Source organism: Bactrocera oleae, chromosome 6 (assembly GCF_042242935.1).
Source record: "Bactrocera oleae isolate idBacOlea1 chromosome 6, idBacOlea1, whole genome shotgun sequence".
In the NCBI taxonomy this organism is placed as follows: domain Eukaryota; kingdom Metazoa; phylum Arthropoda; class Insecta; order Diptera; family Tephritidae; genus Bactrocera; species Bactrocera oleae.
Genome location: NC_091540.1, coordinates 22447735 through 22471409, shown reverse-complemented (window position 1 = coordinate 22471409; position 23675 = coordinate 22447735). Strand labels below are relative to the sequence as shown.

Below are 23675 nucleotides of genomic sequence, written 5' to 3'. Positions count from 1 at the left end.
ATATAGGTATATAAAAGTATGTAAGCTGTACCAACATGTCGCAAGAGTATAATAAATATCAGTACACTGTGTTTGTAGTCTCAGTTTCACTAGATGTCTTTACCAGCAAAGTGCTTTATTCAAACTAATTTTAGTGTATTAGTTATATAGTGTTTAAAGTATTATTATATACAGTGACGAGCAAAACCGTATTATATACAGTGGCGAGCAAACACATATACATATGTGCGCCAGTATACCATAGTACCTATACACGGAACAGGAAAGGAGTCATAGCAAGGACTTACAAGGAATTACAGTGAAAGAGTGCAGCACCTAGGATCCAACTTTTAACACCCGGACGGACTGAATTATATAAGTATTATCTATAAGTATTTTATATATTAATCCATTTATTATTAATTAATTATGCCTAGATTAAGTAGAAAATCTATATTACTAAGTCGTCTTCAGAATAGAAGACGTATGAGAGTTCTTCGTGCAAACTCTTTATATAGAGATAGTGAGCAGTCACAAAATACTGTAAGTCACGCTAATCGTAGATTAGATTCCGATGTACGTCTGTCCGAACAAATTATCAATGCAAATCAACATAGAATCAGGCGGGAAAATCTCGAGGTACGGTCTTTTGAACAAAATTTAAATACTGTTCAACATAGAACAAGGCGGGAAGATCCGCAAATTCGCTCTGAAGAGCAAATAAGAGATACTCGAGGTCATAGGTCTCGGCGTGAAGACCCCGAGGTTCGATCTGTTGAGCAAGTTGCAAATACTGTTCAACATAGAACAAGGCGGCAAGATCCTTAAATTCGCTCTGAAGAGCAAATAGGAGATATTCGAGGTCATAGGTCTCGGCGTGAAGGCCCCGAAGTTCGTTCTGTTGAGCAAGTTGCAAATACTGTTCAACATAGAACAAGGCGGCAAGATCCACAAATTCGCTCTGAAGAGCAAATAAGAGATACTCGAGGTCATAGATCTCGTCGAGAAAATCCTGAGGTACGTTATGATGAACAAAGTAGAAACACTAGGGACCATAGAGAACTTCGCGCAAGAAATCCTGAGTATAGGAATTTAGAGCGCATTCGTGATCAAATGCAAAGGGAACATGCAAGAAGAAATCCGGAAATAAGGAGAGAGGAGCGTGATAGAGAAACACAACGTCGACAGCTAAGTAGGAGGGGTATAAGGGAAGAAATTTTGAATCAGAGACGTCTTAGACAAGGTCAAGTTCGCCTTCGTAGAGATAACCTACTCAATAGACAAATTGAAAACCAAAGGCAGTCCCAACGAATCCGATTAACGAGAGAAAATAATGTTATAGAAACTGATAATAGTGGCAATTTAACAGATTTTAAAAACATTTATTTCTAAAATATAAATAAGGGCCCTACTGAAATATGTATTTGCTGCGGCGGCTTATGGTTTTCACACCAAGTTCGCAAATTAAATTTCGAAACTATTGTGCAAGGTCACCCGAATGCTGCATCCACCTTCTTTTTAATGCAAAAATTTCCTTCAGAAGATGGAAATTACAATTTTTGTGCTACTTGCAAAAATGCGATTGTTAAAAAGAACGTTCCAAAAATATGTTTAGCTAACGGTCTAGACTTTCCTGAAATACCGGATTGTTTGAAAGGTTTAACCCCAATTGAAGAACGTCTCATAATGCCTAGATTGCCTTTTATGACAATCCGTCCGTTAGGATATCAAGGTCAGAGTTTGCTCAAAGGTGCTGTTGTTAATATACCAATTTCTGTTAACAATATTGTTACATCTCTACCAAGGTCCTTTGATGAGGCTCATGTTATACAAATTCACTTAAGAAGTCGTTTGGAATACAATCATGATTACATGATCGATACCATACGCCCCGCAAAGATTATGGAAGTTTGTTGCATCTGCAGAGGAGTCCCGATTGGTTCAATTTTTTCATGCGGCACAAACTTCTTATGATAATCCCTCAGGTAATAATATTCCCACGGGTCTTTTACTTTCAGAGCTAAATACAGGCGGTCAAGAAACTCTTTTGAACAATATTCCTGTAGAAAACTTAGACTATAACCGTTTAGTTATAGTGCCAGGTGAAGGACAAAGACCAATTGACATAATCCAAGATAATAATTCAGAAGAGTTGTCATTTGGAACAATATACGTTGGGCAGAAGCGTACATGCTCTGAAACGTATAGCAAGATAATACGTTCTGAAATTCGCCGTTTTGACAGAAGAGCGTGTACCATTCCAAAGTTGTTCTATGATTACAAAAAATTAGAACTGCTACAAATTAAGAATAGTACATCTATTTGCCTTAGAAAGTTTTCAGGTCGCAACCGAGTTACGGCCCAAAATCTATTAAACGAAAACTTTGTTCAAAACTTGATTCAACACGATGATGGTTACAAGGTTTTGAAAGGCGTTAGATCCTCACCTGCGCACTGGGAAGCTGAGAAGAAAAAGGCAATCGCTATGATTCGCCAATTTGGGCTTCCAACCTTCTTTATCACTTTATCGGCTGCAGAATCTCAGTGGGTTGAGCTTTTGGTCATTCTCTCTAAAACTGTTTATTCTAAAGATATTTCGGAAGAGGAAGCCAACAGTTTAACAACCCAAGATAGATATCGCTTAATTCGGTCAGACGCGGTTACTTGTGCTAGATATTTTGACTACCTCTATCGACAAATTCTTAAGCTTTTTAAAGATAACGCCGGCATTTTTGGAGAGCAACAGAGAGGTTCCCCGCATGTACATGGCATGTATTGGCTTAATAATGCTCCCAGGATCAACCTTCAAGATACTCAGACATTCCCTGATGTCATTAGTTTTATTGACAATTATATTTCTACCGATGGTTCGATCAGCCACCTAGAAAATTATTTGGGTTATCAAAAGCATAACCACAGTCGGTCTTGTACTAGGGAAATAAGAGGACAACAGTTTTGTCGTTTTGATATAACATATCCACCAATGCCTTCAACACAAATACTGTTACCTCTTACAGAAACAAGTCGAAATTCAGAAAGACACAAGGAAAACCTTTTTCAAAATTCAAAACGTTTTAAATTCAAATATGACTACAGAAGACATTTCGAATTTAAACGATTTTGAACACTTCCTGTCTGATAGTAGAATAAATATGTCTTTTGATGACTATTTGTGAGCCCTTAGGTCAATTTAACAAAACCCAAAATTTTTCTAAAAATAAAATTACAGGATCGTTTTATAAACGCTTATAATCCTCTGATTTTGGAACTCCATAGAGCAAATATGCATATCCAATATATACTGGATGCATATGCTTGCTGTTCATATATAATTAATTATATTAACAAGTCTAACAGGGGAATTTCTAGGCTCTTAAATGAAGCTATATCAGAGGTAAATGCTGGAAATTATACTATTAAGAAAAAACTTAAACATATAGGTCACAAATTTATATCAGGCCCAGAAATATCTGCAGAAGAAGCAGTATATTGCTGCATTGGGCTCCTTCAGAACCTTCCTTCAGGTTCGACTGAAATATTCGTAGCCGGTATATCTAGGTATAAATATTTTAAATCTAGTAGCAGAGCACTATCTTGATCATGAAGAAGAAGAGAGGGAAGACGATAATTTACCAGAAAGCGGGGTTGTTATGCCTCTTAAAGACGGTAGCCCTTTTGTGAAAAAAAGTACCAAACCTTGCATTATTCGGTATAGAAGGTTTAACCCAGATTTGGCCAGAGTTGAGTACTTCCGCGAAATGTTAATGCTTTACTATCCTTGGCGGAATGAACAGCAAGAACACGATAATGAGCATTCTTGCATAACACATCGTATTATAATTGAGGAAAATCAAAGAAAATATGATGTTTTTGAGCAAAGAGAACTTGAAAATGTTCTAGAAAGTCTTTATAATCAAATAGACTTGGACGAAGGTGCTCAAAATGAACTATCTATCGTGGAAAATGCGTTCAGAGTGTTGGCACTTCCAGAAATAAACCCAAATATAAATTTGTTGGACTTGCATGGCGAAGATTCAACAGATAATGGCACTGAATCTCATTGCAATATTAGACTTATTAAACTACCCCCTTTAATTCCAGTTGAGGAATTATTTTCTTTAGTTCAAAGTCTAAATACTAAGCAAAGAACCTATTTGACACATTTGATGCACCTAAAAACAAATCTCCCATTTTATGAGTTCATTGGCGGCGGTGCAGGTGCAGGAAAGAGTCGTTTGATATCTGCAATATATCAAGCTCTTAACCATCGTTACAATTCTACACCTGGATCCAATCCAAGTTCCTTAAAAGTTCTTCTTTGCGCACCTACGGGTGAAGCAGCATTCGGAATAGGTGGAATGACCCTTCATTTAATATTCTCTTTACCTGTTAATCAGTTGAATAGAGAGTTGAGGCCACTTAGCAATGACACAGTTAATTCATTGTAGGTGCTCGTATGTTTAGCTCTATTGATGCGAGATTAAAACAAATTTTCAAAACAGACAGCCCCTTCGGTGGTATACCGATCATAGTGTTTGGTGATTTGAAACAACTCTCACCTGTTGGAGATAGGTGAATATTCTCCCCTAATCCCAATGATGCATACAGCACTTAAGTTGGTTTCCCTTTGTGGGAGTTATTTAAATACTTTGAATTAACAGAGATAATGAGACAACGGGAGGATCAGGCCTTTGCAATTGCATTAAATCATATGGCATCTGGTACTATGACAAATGAGGACATATCACTCATTGAAACTCGAGTAGTTAATTTCGAAGAAGTTCCCGATGATGCCATACATTTATATTGGGCCAATGAAGAGACAAATAATTTCAATGCCCTTAAGCTCAGTCGAATCCCAACAGAAGCTTTCCTTTCAACTGCAAAAGACTCAGTTAAAAGAATTGGTATAAATGAAAATGATAATATTTTGAAAAGAGTTAAACTTTTCAAAACTTCTGAAACGCAGGGACTGCCCTATGAATTGACACTAAAAACCTCCGCCAAATATATGATTACAGTGAACATAAACACGTGTGATGGCTTGGTTAATGGGGCAGCTGAACAACTTATGCAAATTGATTTCCATTGTTCTTTTCTAACAATTCTGTGGATTAAATTTTTGGAACCTTCTGTTGGTTTGATAGCACGATCAAATGAACAAATTTCAATTGAAATAAATCAGTTTCCAGTTATTCCGGCTGAGGGAATAACTATTCATAAAAGTCAGGGTGCCACATATAATAAAGTTGTAGTTCATACTCGACCCAGAATGCCTAGAGCTTCAATATATGTCGCTTGCAGTCGAGCTACTACTGCAGGTCTATTCATCATAGGAAATTTTATTCCTCCTAACAAATTTTCTGAATCGGATCCCGTATTTACGGAACTGAGGGAATTGAACACAAATAAAGCTTTGACAACAAGTTTCAATTTTATGATTTCCCGAACATCAGGACATCAAATTTTATTCCATAATGTTCACTTGGAGTAATCCTTGCGAAAGTTTTGATATACCAGGATTTACTCCAATTAACGAGCTGAGGATAGATAGCACGGAAACAACCAACAGAAATAAAAGAAAAAATATTGCTTGCTCTATAGAATCAAAGGCTGTAAAGAAAATTTATTCAGGCCGCAAAGTTTTAGAAGCGGTTTTGTTTAAATGTTTCAATATTAATATTCTGGTTCTATATAGAAATTCAGCTTTCTCTGTCAGACAATTAATTGTAGAACTTCAGGAAGTCCTTACTTCTGAGTTAGGCAATCAAAATGTGCTAATTGTTGGAGATTTTAACATTTGTTTAATGTCTACAGAGACTGCAATAAGAAATCTGCTCCAAGAAAAAAACTTTAGTTCCCTGCTTGGTGCAGAATATTCAACTACACCTGCCGGTACACAAATTGATTGGGCATTTTCAAACATGGATCCTTCCCGTGTAAATGCAATTACTTTTGAGACAGTACACATCTATCATGACAGTATTTGTGTTCCTATTTCGAACTAAAGTTTTCAGACTTAGTGCAATAGTTCTTTATTTTTTTTTCCAAATATAATCGAATTGGAATGGTATAGGAATTTTGACAGTAGTTTTTAAGACAATTTTAAGAAAAATAATTAAGAAAATTTAGATTATATATATAATTTGTTATTATATATGACATTATTGTATAAATATATGATAGAAATTAAATAGTATAAGAAAAAAAGAAATATAATTTGGATATATGTATAAGAATCTCTACAAAAATTTATGTTTAATATTGTAAATATAATATTATATACAAATTAATATAATGTTATTATATCATTTTTAAAGTTGTTAATATTTATTATTTTAAAGCTAAACATGTATAATAATATCGATATAATAAATAAAAAATGTTATTCATTGTCCAAAAACGATTTCTTTTCATACTTCTCAATACAGTTGTAATGCATTCTATATAAAATCAATTATAAGCGTATACAAAAAGCACAAGAACGATTTCTCATAATTTAAGTAAATTTAGTTTACAAAAGGCTCTAATTATTTTCACTGTGAGTGAAAAGTAAATAACTACGGCAACAGTTCCTACTTCTAATTATTAAAATATATAAAGAAGTCTCAAACGAATATACCATTTAACTTTGCGAGAGTATAAAATGTTCGGTTACATCCGAACTTAGCCCTTCCTTACTTGTTTTACTTTAGATTAGCCAGTACAGTCACCAGACATCAATTTAATAGAGAATGTTTGGGCTTTAATGAAAGCCAAAATATCAAAAAAAAACGTCAACAAAAGATTTATTCGGGTACTCTAACATAACTGGAGTTCGCTTCCTGTGGAATAGGTGGAAAATTTAGTTGCAAGTTGCCATCAAAGATGTTAGACTATTATAGACAAAGCGGAAGATTATAAGCAATGTATTTTCTATAATTACAACATTTTTCCCAATAAACGTCTGGTGGCTGGTCTGTTATACACGCTTGATAGAGAAGTATTATACACTCTTGAAAGAAGAGGAAAACATGGAAAATGCTATTATTTTTATTTTTCCATTAACGTACATCCTATATTTAATAAAAATGTTTTCAATAAGCGTCATTTCGAAATTCGAAGACAAATATTTCGACTTTTAAAAACTTTTTTATTTATGTTTTAATCTCTCGAAAATTCAATACCCAGAAAAACAGTGAAAGTATTGATATTTTCAATGTAATTTCCGCTTCTACGTTAAGGGAATTTATGCAGTCAAGGATGGTTTTTCGGAGATCTAAGCTATCTAATCTTTATGCTGCTGTTGCGTGCTGACACATTTTTACGCGTTTAAATATATGTTTATTAAAGCTTAAAAGAGAGAAATTTGAAACCTTTTTCGATTCTTTCGGAATAAATTGTGAAAGATAGGTAAGTTAGGAAAGTTGTTCAGGCCTTAGACAAACAGGGAGCTTCATACAGTCTTCTGAAGCTCAAGTCGGCCGTATGGCTTCCATAAGTTTCTCAAAGTGATTTATTATTGACTAGAACAGTTGTGTTTCAGTCAACTAAACACTGAGAATACAAAAAAAAAAAACAACTGCATTAATCATTTCTAAAGAGAATTTATCTTTGAGGAGGTGTAGTAATGGCGGAGCTTCTGGCAATGAAAAATTGACATTAAAATCTAAAATCACCCGCAAGAATTACCGACTGGTCACAATACTCTACGCATTCTCCAATAACATCGCCCGAGCTTGTGAACTTAAATTCGATCATGGCAACAAAGCTTTTCCGATAAATATATTGATATGCCTCATTGAAGCATTTGGTGATAGATAAATAGCTATTACAATTAATTTCTTACTATTGTTATCGTTGGGGTTGATTTTGCACTCTACTGCACATAAATCCTCAATTCTTGCTGATGTTTATACCGTGACATCAGCCACACTTGAGTAAGAAGCTTTTATTCGCAAATGAGGAGTAACAATGATGATAGATGGAAACACCTGAATTTCGAATTTCATTACATTGAAGTCTCACAATAAATTAAAAATTTGGTACTTGCACAGGAGGTTCTTCATCACTCATAAAGTTTTCTGATAACATCAAAATATTCGTATTTTGGAAGACTCGATCAGCGATCTTTGGCGTGTGAACAAAGACTTTGACAATTAAATACTATTATAGAAATGGCTTTCTTCGAGTTAATAAAGTCGAATCCTTGTTTATCTAAACCTAGATTTCCCGCAATTTGATCATCTCATTTCGCAAAGGGCTTTGCAACAAAAAATTTCACTTTGAACCAAATATTAAAATTTCATTTACGTGAAAGGTTTTAGTACGGCAACAACGGAATTGTGTACATCACCTGTTTGATATGCCGCTGCCTTCTTCAAAAGGAAATGAAAAAATTTCTAAAAAACAAAGGATATCCCACTAAATACTTATTTTAATTTATGCCATTACGCAACGATAGCCGGCCCAGTGCATATTTAACACCTGCAACTAGAATAATATTTTGCCCAACAACAGCGCGATCGTCAACTTTAGGTAGAACTTTTAAGTAAAATATCAGTTCTTGTAAAATTTAATATATGTTTCTTACATGTTCAGTTACCGGTTTATCATACTTTTCGAAGGTTCAAACAGAACCGTTATAGAGGGAATAGGCGAGGTTATCATCAAAGATTCGGATGAAGTGCCGAAATATTTATTCTGAGCAAATTTGATAAATATGGCTTTATTGTTTTGTGAGATATTTAATGTACATATTACTTATTATAGTACCAGTTTAATCAAGATAACTTTATTAAACACTGCTTTTTTGTTGTTAAGTTAGCCATGATGCTTCTAACACGCAAAAAGAAACGTCAGATAGATAAAGTACATATACTTGTATAATTGATCAGCGTGACGAGCTGAGTCGATTTAGCCATGTCCGTCTGTCTGTCTGTCTGTACGTCTGTCTCTATATATGCGAAATAGTTCCTCAATTTTTGAGATATCGATGAAATTTTGCACCCGGCCTTTTCTTACCAACAAGCTGCTCATTTGTCTGAACCGCTGATTTTGGATCACGGATAAAGCTGCCAAACAAACTGAATGATCGGAGTAAAGTACTTGTATAGAAAGCCTTTATATTTGACAAGATATTTTCAATAAATTTGACGTGGATTAGTGTATAGCCTGCGATACAAACTGAACGGTCTGAATCAAGTGCTTGTATGAAAAACTTTTTCATTTGACGAGATATTTTCATGAAACTTGGCATGGATTATTGTCTAAGGCAATGATACAATCTTCGAAGAAATATTTAATATTGAATCACTATAGCATATAGCTACTGAACGATCGGAATCAAGTGCTGTCATAAAATTCATGTTGCAAAGCTAAATGCAATTTAGATGAGGGCAAATTGTTGCTTTTCACAATAACATTAAATTTTTAAGGTTTCAATCATTCTTGAAGCTGCAATATGACGGAAGTACAGAGTAAATTATAGTGTTTACTTACTCTCTGACATCGAAATATCCAGAACCATCCAAAACCAGTCGAATTTCTTCATCCGTATGTAAATGCTCGGTGTAGAACGATCTCAGCTTACTTTCAAAATCTGGTAAACATGACTTAGAACAAGTTATCTGTATGCAAACAAAAATTTTATATTACAAAAGTTTGATTTTACTACTTTTGAAATGCTTATGTAAACATTTAATTGCTTTTGCAGCAGATTTATTGTTGGATTCCTAAGCGGTTCAATACAACAAACATGTTGCATAAACAGATTAGTCAAATAAACAAGATAATACAAATTAAGACCCGAAAAAATATATAGGAAAAGAATCTGCACAATTTTGTATATGTAGGAAATTACCGATTTTATTCGGCTTTTAATACCGAATAACCTTACAGTCAATATGCGTATTAAATTTATTTAATGTTTATATTATTAATGATATCAGCCGTTATTATTTGATCATGATAATTTTAGAAACTTTGTATATTTTTCTTTACAATAATTTGTACTCTCTCCACAGGATGTAAAAAGTATTATAGTTTTGTTTACCTAACGGTTGTATGTAACAACCAAAACTTACCGAGATAGATACAAATTAAAGTGTATAAGGTCTCTAAGTCGCATATAAATGCGATCGAGTTAGTAAAAAAAACTTCTCAGATAGTTTAGTAATTGCTTGACTGAGTATTGTTTAAGTGTGCGAATTCCTCGATAAAGCCGAAAACGCTAACCAGACAGCTGAAAATGTGAATTGAGTTTATGGTCGAGCTGCTATAATATTCACTTATGTGCATTTGTCGTCCAAAAAAAAGTTCAAGAAACTGCAACTAGCACTGACTTTGCGCTCTTTTTTTGACACTCTGTCGATAGGGAAGAAATAGTGGAATTAAAAAAACAAACCGGTTTAGATGAGGTGAATGTGGAAGACTGAAAAATAGTTCAAAAAACAGCAACTTTCTTTTTAATAGTAAGAAAAATATTGGTAGTAGTGACTTCGAAGAACAGCAAAACGAAGTTTCAATGGCGTTTGCAAAATTGTACTAAAACCTACTGTAACTTATAAGTAAATAATATAAGCTGTCTTCGATTCGCCAAGCGTTACTCTCCAGCGAAGAAACAACTTATACCCGATGCTCAAGCAAACGGGCCGCACTTGTGGTGCAACCCTGCGCTAACATGTCTTCTTACGCATGCGCAATAGTGTCTTTCTTAGTGGAAAATTTCTTTTTTTTCACGTTAAAAAACGTTACAGTAACCATTTCTTTTGGGTTTCTATAAATTATTATAATTGAATTTAAAAATACAAAAAAAAAATTGTAATATCATAATAGTAAAAGTGGGCTAAAATATGCAAAATAAAATTGGGCAGCATTGAAGATGGAAGTTATACCACTTTAATGAGGTATCCGCATACTCTCTTGCTTCAACTTAACTCGATATCTTTGTTGTTGCTTTCACATGTAAATTTTTTGACAAAAGAGCAGAAGCGAGCAGAGAAATTACCAATATAATACAGCTATGATATGTATGTGGTTGCATGTGGTACACTAGCCGTCATAAGTCTACGCTCCTTTACAAAATAAATGTTTACTGCTTTAAATCATAGGAATTATTATATAAATAGTAACTTAAACTGTATGCTATTATTCTCAATAAGCTAAGATGCTAACGATCTAATTATGCAGACAGGCGACGCCATAGATAACGAGAGTTCAGTTCTAGTTAGTTATTGTATCGTACACCCTTCGAATTTAAATAAAAACTAATTTTTATAGTAGTAGTAGAGTAAAAACAATCTTATTAAAATCTTATTTTGTAAATTTTTAAACATTTTGCGGTTTTGGTAATAATGAAGGCATAGAGAGAAAAATTAAAAAAAGTACTGATGTGGGTTTTTATATCGAGGTGTTCTTCGGTGTACTAATTTTTCTATTAACTAAATTTAAAATATCAATATCCACATTATCATTTGTTCCTAAGCATACCGAAGAAATGCTCTTATTTCCTGGTTTGTGGTTCTTCATATGTCCTCTTCATTGCTACTAGAACATCATTGAAGAGACCATCGTTGCCACGCTTACGTTTTAGAGTGTTGTGGAACAACTGACTGCCGTCTGTGAGCTCACTCGTGTTCATTTCAACGTTTGTTGTTGTACTGAAAGTTAAAAGTTTTTCACAACAAGCATGCAAGCGCCATTGTTTCCATTAAAACTGTAGATCTCTTCAACTTGACTTTACACTTTTTTGCGAAAAGAAATATTTTATTAGTTAATTCTAAGTACATATATTTGTGATTAACTTACCCGGCAGATATATTTGATTGGCGGTTCCCAGCCAAACCCGCTCCGCACCCGCTATTTTATCGTAGTGTAAAATGAAATGATATATAAAACGGTTACAAATTGTCCAGCAAAATTTCAATTTCTTGATTTTCTGCAGCCAACTTTATATCTTAACGCGCTGTCAAAATCGAATTTTTCAACGCTCAGCGTTGCTGCCGCGTTCATTTAGGTATGCGCGATACAAAATCTATTAGCATGAACAATTTTTCACAGTAATTTGACGTTGCCGCTTTAATTTAGAGAAGGCAGTTATTGAGAATAATAGTATGTATAAAAAGTTTCAGTTATTTAAGTAATAATTCATACAATTTATAGCAATGCACATTTATTTTGTAGGAGAGCGTAGACTTATTACGGCTAGGGTATATCGAATGCATGTGACATAATAATAGGCTAGCAATGTTATTTATCATTTCTATTTCATAGAAAAGTTCTTCTATCTATTATTTTTATATCATAGTAATTTTTTTTACCGCAACTCAAGACAGAGAAAAAATTATCGATTTAAATGAATTACTAGCTGGGCTTAATAATATAATAGAATAAAAATAATTAAATATGTAAATAATTACTCAAAATTGAATGCAAAAATTTTATGTGACATTTGATACTTAATTTATATTATACCCTTAAGTAAGAAGAAAGTTTCTATGAAATTTCACAAAAATAATAAAATGCCGAACTCGGCAGTGATCTATTTGCAGGCTCGTGCTATTTTTTCGAGAATATTTTGGAAATTGTGAAGCATTTTGATCGAAAGACAAGTTCGGGCAATTATTATTGACTTATATACAAGTCAGTATTCGTATTTTTATTGTTGTAACGGATAAATTGTTTACGATCGTCTCGTTAAATCGTCTACCATGTAACTCCATCTTAAGTTCGATCAGTAGATTGTTGAATAAAAATCCCAAATGTCCCCACCAATAAATTTAAGTTATTATATTACATTTAATCTATTCACTATTCTAGACTGTTCTTACTGCCTTTGAAAATTTATAAAACAGCTGTTTTTGACTAGACGATCTATATCTACATTATATTTTAAAAATAAATTCATGTAAGTTTGTACACAACTCATATAAAAAGTTGAGGGCTACAATATTTAACATGCTACTTAACATAGCTACAAAAATTTTACTGAAATTTGAACATAAAAGGTGCGTTCCAAAGGAGTTTTGAAGCGTTTGGTGCGCCGTATTCGACGTGTTCGACTAGAATATCGCGAAGATGGAAGTTGGCGTTTGTTGCACGATAATGCGCCGTCTCATCGATCGACCCTTGTGGCCGATTATTTGACCAAAAATCACATTTTAACAATCGACCACTCCCCGAATTCACCTGATATGGCACCGTGCGACTTCTACCTTTTCGGAAAAATGCATTTACCGATGAAATAAAAGCGTTATGCAGACGTGGAGGCCATTCAAAAGGCTTGCACCGGCATACCGGCGGCCATACCGGGCAACGTGCTAAAATACTCGTTCGACATGCTTTGGGACCGTGCAAAAAGCTGTATTAAAGCAGAAGGAGACTATTTTGAATAAAATTAATTGATTTTGCCGATAAAACCATTTGTTCTGTCTTTTTTTTTAAAGTCCCGTTTACTTTGGAACGCACCTTGTATTTTCTGCCATTTTCACTTATTTAGTTGCAAAATCGCCGCCAGAAAGCCAATGAGTTTCTGCAGTAGTTTTCAACATAGATTGAGAGGTTAGCTCACCTAGCTTATAACACGCAATGTTTTGCAATGCAATCACATTTCCTATCAGTATATTAGGAAACAAATATGTTTTGGTAGTCAGATGTATTCATCAACAATTGGGTATCGAGATATGGTGTTCCAATAGAATTACATTCTGACCATGGGAAAAATTTTGAATCAGCTCTAATTCAGGAGATGTGCCAGATACTGGGTATCCAAAAAACTGTCCGTACTGCACTACATCCGCAGTCCGATGGCATGGTAGAACGATACAATAGAGCTTTGGAAGAACATTTGAGGAAAGTTGTGGGCAAGTATTAAAAGATTGGTATACCCATATATCCTTGCGTCTGATGGTTTATCGGTCCGCTGTACATGAAACAACGGGGCAGACTCCAGGGTGAGGTTTGGTAATGATCTTCGTCTACCGATTGATTTGAAGTTTGCAAATAACGCCAACGAAGGAGCGAATGCTAAGGAAGTCAACAGCATCCTAGAAGACGAGATGAAAGATATACAAGGTGCGTTCCAAAGTAAACAGTAAAAAAGTAACAAAGTAAACTCTAGTGGCGCCATCTATATGTCGACTAGTGCGTTAGAATCTGCTATCCTTTATCGTCTTCCAGTAAAAATTTCATGACATTTCATATATTGGAAGTGAAGTTATTGAGTTTTAAGTGTCAGTATGTTTTTGTCATCGGTGCGAAAATGAACATCGAACAAAGACCAGACATGTTTATGGCGATGATTGCCTATCCCGTAGCAGAGTGCACGAGTGGTTTCAACGTTTTCAAAGTGGTCGTGAGGACATAAATGAGAAATGAGCCGAAACCCAAAAAATCGCGCCTGGAGAAGTCAAAAATGAAGACAGTGCTGATTTGTTTTTATGATTCCAAGGGTATTGTCCACAAAGAATTTGTTCCACCCGGCTAAAACGTTAATGCGGTATTCTACCTTGGAGTTTTGAAGCTGTTCGGCCCGAATATCGCGAAAATGGAAGTTGGCGTTTGTTGCACGATAATGCGCTGTCTCATCGATCGACGCTTGTGGCCGATTATTTGACCAAAAATCACATTTTAACAATTAATCACTCCCCGTATTCACCCGATATGGCACCGTCCGACTTCTACCTTTTCGGAAAAATGCATTTGCGATGAAAGGAAAGCGTTATGCAGACGTGGAGGCCATTCAAAAAGCTGGCACCGGCATACTGGCGGCCATACCGGGCAACGAGCTAAAACGCTCGTTCGACATGCTTTTGGACCGTGCAAAAAGCTGTATTAAAGCAGGAAACTATTTTGAATAAAATTAATTGTTTTTTCCGATAAAACCATTTGTTCTTCATTTTTTTAAAAGTTCTGTATACTTTGGAACGCACCTTGTACATGCTATGGTGAGGCAGCGCACTAAAATTATGAGCAATAAAATGAAAGCAAAACTGCTAGAACGAACTAGATAGCGAAATTCGTAATTGTCGGAATGTTCGAGTAGAGAAGTTTTATTAACAATCTACTATATAAGGGCTGCCGGATTGTGCAGTAAACGCAGTTATAATTGGAGTGTTGCCGTCTAAAGAGCAATTGAGCTATGAGCAATAAGTTGTAATCTCGAATAAGAAGTAATAAGTGTCCAATTGTTTGAACTAGAAATAAAGATATGTGTATAACCATCAAATCGGGACTTTTATTTAACAATCCAGTGATCAAACTCAAAAGTGTGTTATAGGTATTTATGGAAAATATCGAAATCCGTTACAATACATTTAGTTGCCGCTGACTTATGGTTTTTGAAATATTTGCATTTAAAGTTCATAAATTCAACTATTTAAAGTGGGTGTTTCTTTGATTTATAAAGAATTTTACACTTATATTTTTAAATTTCAAAGTTGCTAGAAATTGTATATAAATTTAACCAATTTCAAAAAATTCCCATACAAATTTGGTATTTATTTCTGCAATCTCATATTTTGTTCACCACTAATGTGAATAAATAAAAACCCGACTGACTTTCCATTCATTGTAAAATATATTGCGGCGTACTGTATGTATACTGCTTTGTGATTAGTGAATAGACATACATCGCGTAAGCGAGTATCAAACTTGTGCGTTTAACGAATTTTTATTCATCTTCAAACTAGCAAGCGCAACGGACAAAGAATGTTAGTTCGTGGCGTTTATTTGTAGTTTAAATTCCTTCAAATAATTTCTTTTATTACGGAAACCTAACCTAAAGGTAATTTCAAAAAAAGGAAATATTAATTAGCTGTTGAAAAATTAGAACACAAAACAAGGTTTTGAAAAATTTATGAAAAAATCATAAAATGGCATCTTGCAATGCTGCGTTCGCATTATTTTGTTAATAACTACATTATATACGTAGGAGCTATAGAGTAATGTATGTACTTGGGTTATTTTCCTTTTATGAATTGTTTTTATATAACTTACATACTTATGTATATATGTACTAATAGAAAACGAAACTATGTACTTAGCGGAAATTATGTATTGAACGGTATTGCAATATTGCTTAGAATATTATTTAAGGAGAAGAATTTTGCAAATAAAGTTAGTCTAATAGCTGACCACACATAGCATCATTACTCGGCCCTTTGTATTTTATATATTTACACTTTTTATATTTAAAACTCACAACGAATTTAAAACCCTATGAATTTGAATAGTGTACGTCCGCTTATTATTTCCACATCGTTATTGTTGATTCTGTTTTCAATTTCCTTCGTTTCAACCAGTAGTGCCAAGTATAATGGAAATGTGTCAACGCAAAAACAGCAGAATGCTGTTTACAATACGAATTTGTTACAGAATACCGATTGCCCTTCGCAAAGCAATTCACTTTGGCAACGCATTGCTATTAATTTTATTCGTTTTTAACACTAGACATTATTATCAGATGTACACTTCCTATCATTGATTTTTGTAAATGCTTTCATATGGAAACGTAGTCGACCTTTGCGTTCATTTTCACTCTGTAATATATGGTAAGTATATCAAAAAAAAATTATGTACCAAATTTAATTTACTTCAGTCGAGGTGGGTGCTACGCTATGAGCTGTCAATAAGTGGGCGGTGCCACGAACACTATCTACTTTTTCTATCGACTTACAGAACCTGCTTTCAATTAAATTCAATTGCTACTGATGTTTTTCATTAGAGTTAAGGCACTTTAAATAATTTATATTTTATTAACATTAACATAGCAGTTGTATGAGCGAGGTTATTGCTCGATTTTCCACATTTTTAGTTTGTACCCAAACGCTAGAAAAAAATGGTTTCATAAATCTGGTTAATATAGGCATAGTAGTAAAGCGATATGTATATTTATTTTGGAGGCCGGGCGCCCTCTATTCAAACATTTTTATATTCTCGTAACATGTTGAACAGAGTATAATAGTTTGGATCATCTAACTGTTTTTTATAACACGCAAAACTGATCAGAATAGATTATTCGATTTGTCAAATAGAGCACCATGATGAGACTTTTGAATAAATTTTCATTTTCATTTGTACCCCGGCGTTTTAGGTATGTATTGGAATTCGGTATATTAAACTAATGTCATGTCAAACGTCAAAATGTTTTCAAAACACATGGTATAGTTCGGTTATAATTAAAATTGTAAAAATAATTTAAATCAAATAGGGAATAATAGATACATATAAATAATGCCAGATTGAAATACATACAAGGAATATGTAGATCCGTTATAACATATTTAATAAAGTGTGTAATAATTAAAATAATACTATGACATAAATAATGCTAGATTCAATTCATATTTACTTCATCTTCAAATGTGTAATTCCGATCTTTACGAATAGCAGTCAGCAATTCATCGTCTTCATAATTTTCCGCATTTATCTAAAATAAGTCCCATAAGAAGTAAATAAACAATTGCAGCCAATTATACAAATAAAATTTTATAGTTTAAAATGAATATAATTGCAAAGTTCTTGATAATAAGTACAACATAATACTGTAGATGGGTAAACCATGAGAATGGAATGTGATCAAATTCCCTTAAAAGTGATCGAAAAACTAATACTCGACAAAGTATTGTTATTGTTGTAAAATATATATGAAGAGAAGTGTTAGACGAGTCGGTTTGAGAGGTGATGATAGATGAGATGAAGCGAAAAAGGTTGAAAAGAAAGCTGCTTAATATCAAACTCCGGCATCTTATAATTTGATCTATTTTAATACTTCGTGCTGATGTGCACTGCAAATACTATTAATTTTCAACGAACACCGTTTTTAATACCAACCAAAACTATTAGCATTGGCAACCGTTCCCACGACAGTTGGGTCTACGTAGACGGAACGGACCCGCATTTTTATCCGGCCAAGGACTGTCGACATTTGCATTGGCTACATCAAGTTATTATTATTTATTATTTTGACATATTCAAAGATTTAAAGCAAGATGTGATATACGTTTGTATATTGAATCGGCAGTGATCTTCAAATCTTGTTCATCATACATATGTACGTGTGGGAAAAAGCGTTGAGTTCTGAAGCTTTACATTTTATCAAGATTGACATAGATAACAAGAAGCTTGACTTGATAAAAATCTTGATAAATTGGCAATATTTTGTTCATTTGTCAAGTGCACAGAATAATGTTGTTAGTGTACCTTATAATAGTGTATTGTAAACTTTAACTAATACAATAAGTAAACTTTAAATGCCATATTATATATTTTCACAACTATACAACGACAGCTGTATATATATTGTATATACAATATATATATATTGTATATATATATATATATTGTATATATATATATATATTGTATATATATATATATATTGTATATATATACATATTCTTAACCTGGAGAACCTCCTCTATTCGCCCATACCCATTTTAAATTTCATATATTATTTTAAACAATGTCATAATTGGTTAAATGCTAACATCGCTAAGTAAAAATAAAATCCACCTTTAACTTATCTGGTGGTATAATTCATAAGATATCAAAAAAAGCCACTTGAAAACGTTAACTCTTTAGGTGGTGAATATAGGGCCAAACGGTTTACAAATTATGTACATACATAAGTATGCTGATTTCAACAGATTATCAGTGCAAGCCGTGACTAACCACTTTCCTCAGAAGTTTCAATACAATTACACATTTTTTATTCAAGTATCAACACCAATGCACACTTCTGGCATATTTTTTTTTACTGTCTCAACGTGTTTTAACTAATTTCGAATTTCTCAAACAAACAAAAATGTTATCTCATTTCTTGATCTTATTGAATAAGTAAGAATGAGAAAATACATTTGTCATTAGTGCCAAAAGAAAAATTTCAAAATAGGATACAAAAGTGTGAGTGCAAAATGCAAGTCATTTGCGTTTTTGAAGGACAGAGGTAAATTGACAAAGTTCTTTGTAATTTTATATATTTGTATTTAACTATTTTTTTTTTTTACTTTTTTCTATAATCACAATCAACATTGGATGACTTTGAATTATAGCAAGTTTATCCTAAATAGACACTCGAAAGTCTGAAGATTTCAGTAGGAAATCGTCTTTATTGTCTAATCCCCACTTAGGAGGTCATCTAGCGGGAGGCTCAGGAAACGAGATGTTTTGACGGGGTCGGACCATAATAAAAATAGTATTAGACGAGTAGGGTTCGTTGGGCATGCAAAAAGGCGGTTAGCGTCATACGGAGGCTCATTGCATGCAGGACATATATTTGATATGCCCGGGTCTGAATAGGTAGGATTTTAACCTGCTACAGTATCCAGAACGAAGTTGCGCAAGGGTCACTCTACATTCTCGTGGCAACTCGAGCTCTTCATCTGCGAAGGGTGGTGGTTTGTTTCCAAGTACGCCATTGCCTGAGAGGGAGTCGGTGAAGGTGTTGATACCTTCACTACAAATAACGATCAGTGCATGCCTAAAATTCGTTGCGTCCGAAGTCTGGTCGGCGTACTGCCTAATGTCATCGATCCGGTTCCGCTTCATGCAGGGTGGTTTCAGCGGAAACGTCCCAGCAGAAACAGCTTGAAGAGGAGTTCGTTGTGTTTCTTAACCACAAGCATACGGGCCTCACAATGTAGGTGTTCGATTAGGACATCAAGAGGCACCTGCGATAGTCCGGAGTGCAGTGTTCTGACATGCCTCAAGCCTCTTCGTCTACGTTGCACCACATCCAGGCGACCATATTGGTGCAGCGTAGTTTAAGACCGGCCGGCCATGAGCTGCCGGCAATCAATTTGAGGATTTTGTTGCGGCTCTGTACTTTGGCAGTTATCGCGGTCTAGTCCAGTCATTATAGTAAGTTCACCTCGGAATTCAGATACCCAGCTGTAAGTCTGTAAATACTTGTATATTGACACCCTAAAAGTTGTCTCAAAACCTGCATATGGTAGGGTGTACGCAACTATTAAATTTCAAGGTCAAAGGTCACAAAAATCGGTTTTTTGCCTTTTTTTGAAAATATCTCATTTCCTATGGGTTTTTTGCTATTGGTATTTATTATCAATAGTGTAGAATACAAAACTCTCTACAAATTTTGTTTAAAAATTTTTTTCATACGGTGAACCGTTTTCGAGATATAGGGCTTAGAGCACGCAGTCACATCATCACTTCAGGTCAACCGGTGGCTCCGATCAAAAACGCGCGACCCTGACATACCAAACACATGTCCTGCATGCAATGAGTCTCCGCATGACACTAACCACCTCTTTGCATGCCCAACAAACCTCACTCATCTAACACCCCTCTCCCTATGGTCCGACCCCGTCGAAACAGCTCGTTTCCTGGGCCTTCCGTTAGATGACCTCGACGACAACGAATCTAGAATTTATCACCCAAACGGGGATTAGATAATCGTTACAACAACAACAACAACATCAAAAACGCGCCATATATAGTTGATGAACTATCGATAAATCAATGATTATAAATATTTGTCAATTTCTATTAACTATTATATTATATTTTATCACTTTTTCCTAACCTATCCACTTTTTATTCAGTATTAATTTATTTAACAACACTTACCTGCCCATGAAATTGCAGAATTGTTAATGAAAATATAGGAATTATATTTGAATTTAAACCTTATTACTATTAATAACTTCTTACATGATAAAAAAAAAAAAATAAAAAAAATGTATTTAAAAATATCATTCAATACATTTATTTTTATTAAAAGTAAAAAAATGGAATAAAGGGTACAAAAACTACAATTTATAATTTTAATCATCTTCTTCCTCTTCATCGTCGTCTTCCGGCTGCTGGTAAATTTCAAACTGGTCTTCATTATCGTCTTCAACGACATTTGTTTCAAGTTCTTCCATGATTTCGGGGTCAAAAGTTCCATCTTCGTTAATGTCGCTCTGATATGGTAGAGCATTGAGACAAGCTTGCCCATTACATTGGCCACAAGCTAAAGAGCATTGCAAGCCCGCTTTCCTGCATCCGCATCACGAACCACAACCACTCTTGCAGTTGCAGAAACTTGTATTTAGCAAATGTTCTGGAGCAGGTGGTAAAATTCTCATGATAGGCTCCAGAAAATACCTGGGGTTCCAAATCATGCCCTAACCAAGTTTGAACTATAATATACACGTTCGAAATGTTGATGAGCAGCTGCACTTGTTGGTGGAATATTTGAAAGCTGCACAGGTTTATTAAGTTTTGTAGACTTGACGTAATGCATATAACGAAGATGATCGAGACTTTTCACAGATTTCGGAGCATTACAGACTGCCAATAAGGTTTGAGTTCCACTCTCTAATAATCGCTGGGCCGAACAATTTTCTTCCTCAAATGCTGCAGCTAGTTCATCCAAATTGGTCAGTTTCTCAAAAACTTTTAAAAATGTTTTTTTCCCCTTTTTAAAAAGCGCAGAAGTTGTGTCACATCCACTTAATGCGTGCAGAAATAAAATATGTGTTTTGGAATGAGGATAATTATCAAAACTTTTAGTCGAGTATATCTCCGTTTTTACATTGCCTTTCCCAACTTTTTTAAAGACAATTTCTTGTTCGTAAGACAGTGTACGCCCAATTAAAATGATGAGTAAATCAATATCTTGTCCTATTATTTACAAATTTACAGATTTTAAAGAAGATGCACTTAATTATTTTCTAATTAAAATGTCATTAGTGTTAATGGGAATATAATTATAGTAAGATTTAAGTTTTTCCCTTCATTATTTTTTAATTTTAGGAAACGGTGATCAGTATTATTGAATAGATAAAGATTTAAGGCATGAAGAAAATGATAAAATATAATATAATAGTTAATAAAAATTGGCAAATATTTATAATCATTGATTTATCGATAGTTCATCAACTATATATGGCGCGTTTTTGATCGGAGGCACCGGTTGACCTGAAGTGATGCTGTGACCGCGCGCTCTAAGCCCTCTATCTCGAAAACGGTTCACCGTATGAAAAACATTTTTAAACAAAATTTGTAGAGAATTTTGTATTCTACAATATTGATAATAAATATCAATAGCAAAAAACCCATAGGAAATGAGATATTTACAAAAAAAAGCGCAAAAAACCGATTTTTGTGACCTTTGACCTTGAAATTTAATAGTTGCGTACACCCTACCATATGTAAGTTTTGAGACAACTTTTAGGGTGTCAATATACAAGTATTTACAGACTTACAGCTGGGTATCTGAATTCCGAGATTCTTACCTAATTTAAGCTTAAATGACTGGACTAGTCGTGTGAGGAGTGAAGGAGCACAGGCTGTAAAATGTAACACCTAAAAGTTTAGGGTTATTGAAGTCCAGTTTGTGAAAATTGTCGCTGTGGATTTAGTGCGGGAGTGTGTTAGGCTCCTTGTAGAGAAGAATCGAGAAAGGTCAAAGACCGCTCAGGTAGTTAATAGTCAACCGCTTCAACCCTGGGTGTCCTCAAGTAGCGTTGTGTGGTTGACTGTGCTTTTGACAAGTCCAACGTTACGAGGATCGTCCTCTCACGGGGTGGTTTTTGGTTTACTTTTCATAAGCCATACTGATGGTTTGCTAGGAAATCGTTCATAGCACACGGAGGGGTTATGAAACTGCGCTCCAAAGAATCATAACGCCTTTGGCGGGTTCACCAGTTTTGAAAACTTAGTGTGTCACTAGTTGTCATTATTTTCAGTTTATTGCATATTTATTGTTTTTCCTCACCACCTCTGAGGATTCAATATAGGAGCGTTACCGGCCGTTTTTGTGTGTTCCCATTAGGCCTATATACATCTATATAATATATGCCGTTCTAAATCAATCTACTTTTCATAACAAATATAACTAAAAAAAATTCTATATATAAAATCAGGTACAATTCATGGATAGTATTTATATTAGTAATTGTGTTCAATAACAAATACATGACAAAACAATATTCTTGTATTTATTTCAACAAAAACTAAAATATATATAAAAGATTTCAATGGTATCAAATTTATGAACATCTTGATAATAATCAGAACAGTGTACTAATCAGTAAACAATATTTACAAAATATTCTAAACCACACACAGCGATATACTTATTACATGCAAATTTAATCTTTGGGAATTTTGATAGTCGAAAAATCGAATAAGTAATAAAAACATTCTTTAAGCTATACATTTTAAAAAAATAACACGGCAACACACTGTAGCAGATTTGAGGCACTTAGACTTTTTTTGCGTGTGTGTTAGTGAAAATCTTAGGATTGGTTATTTGTAGATTTATACAATGTTGGTGTCCCTCATTGCATTCATAATTGTGCTCCGGTGGCATGGTTCCTTCGTACATATGTATGTACATATTGAAGGTAAATGTATAAGACCAACTAAGGAGGCCTCAAAATTTAATTTTTTTTTTAAATCGTCTTATTTTGACGCGAATATTACAAGTCCGTGAGCGGAAAGTGAATTTTTTCAATAATTTATGTATATATTTACAAATATATTTAATGCACTTTGCACATATTTTTTAAGTCACTTGGTTGTCTTGTTGTAGCGGCAAAATTCTTCAGAATTCATATCAATTAGCTGTAATTACCAGTTCAGCGAGTTAAACATTTTCTTGTGAAAAAAATACTGAAGAAATTAAACAGTCACAATTTCTTTTACGCCGCACTGGCGGCATTCGGCCACGTTCAAAAAAATAACCGTTGTCGGTCCAACACCGG

General features: G+C 34.2%; 1 protein-coding gene across 9 annotated transcripts in view; it reads right to left on the bottom strand.

Moving 5' to 3' along the window:
- Positions 1–23675, bottom strand: part of Adi1 (acireductone dioxygenase 1) — an 85485-nt gene that overhangs the window by 47404 nt on the left and 14406 nt on the right. For 8 of the 9 annotated variants that reach the window (XR_011396931.1, XR_011396927.1, XR_011396928.1 and 5 more), the window contains exons 2-3: positions 17309–17386; positions 9460–9587 (exon numbers count right to left, since the gene is read on the bottom strand). Coding sequence is in view for 4 of the 9 variants with exons in the window: in XM_070111470.1 (XP_069967571.1) it covers positions 9460–9587; positions 17309–17386 (206 nt within the window). In the remaining 5 variants the exon portion in view is untranslated. The remainder of the gene's footprint in view (positions 1–9459; positions 9588–17308; positions 17387–23675) is intronic. The other variant, XM_070111471.1, reaches the window with a different exon arrangement.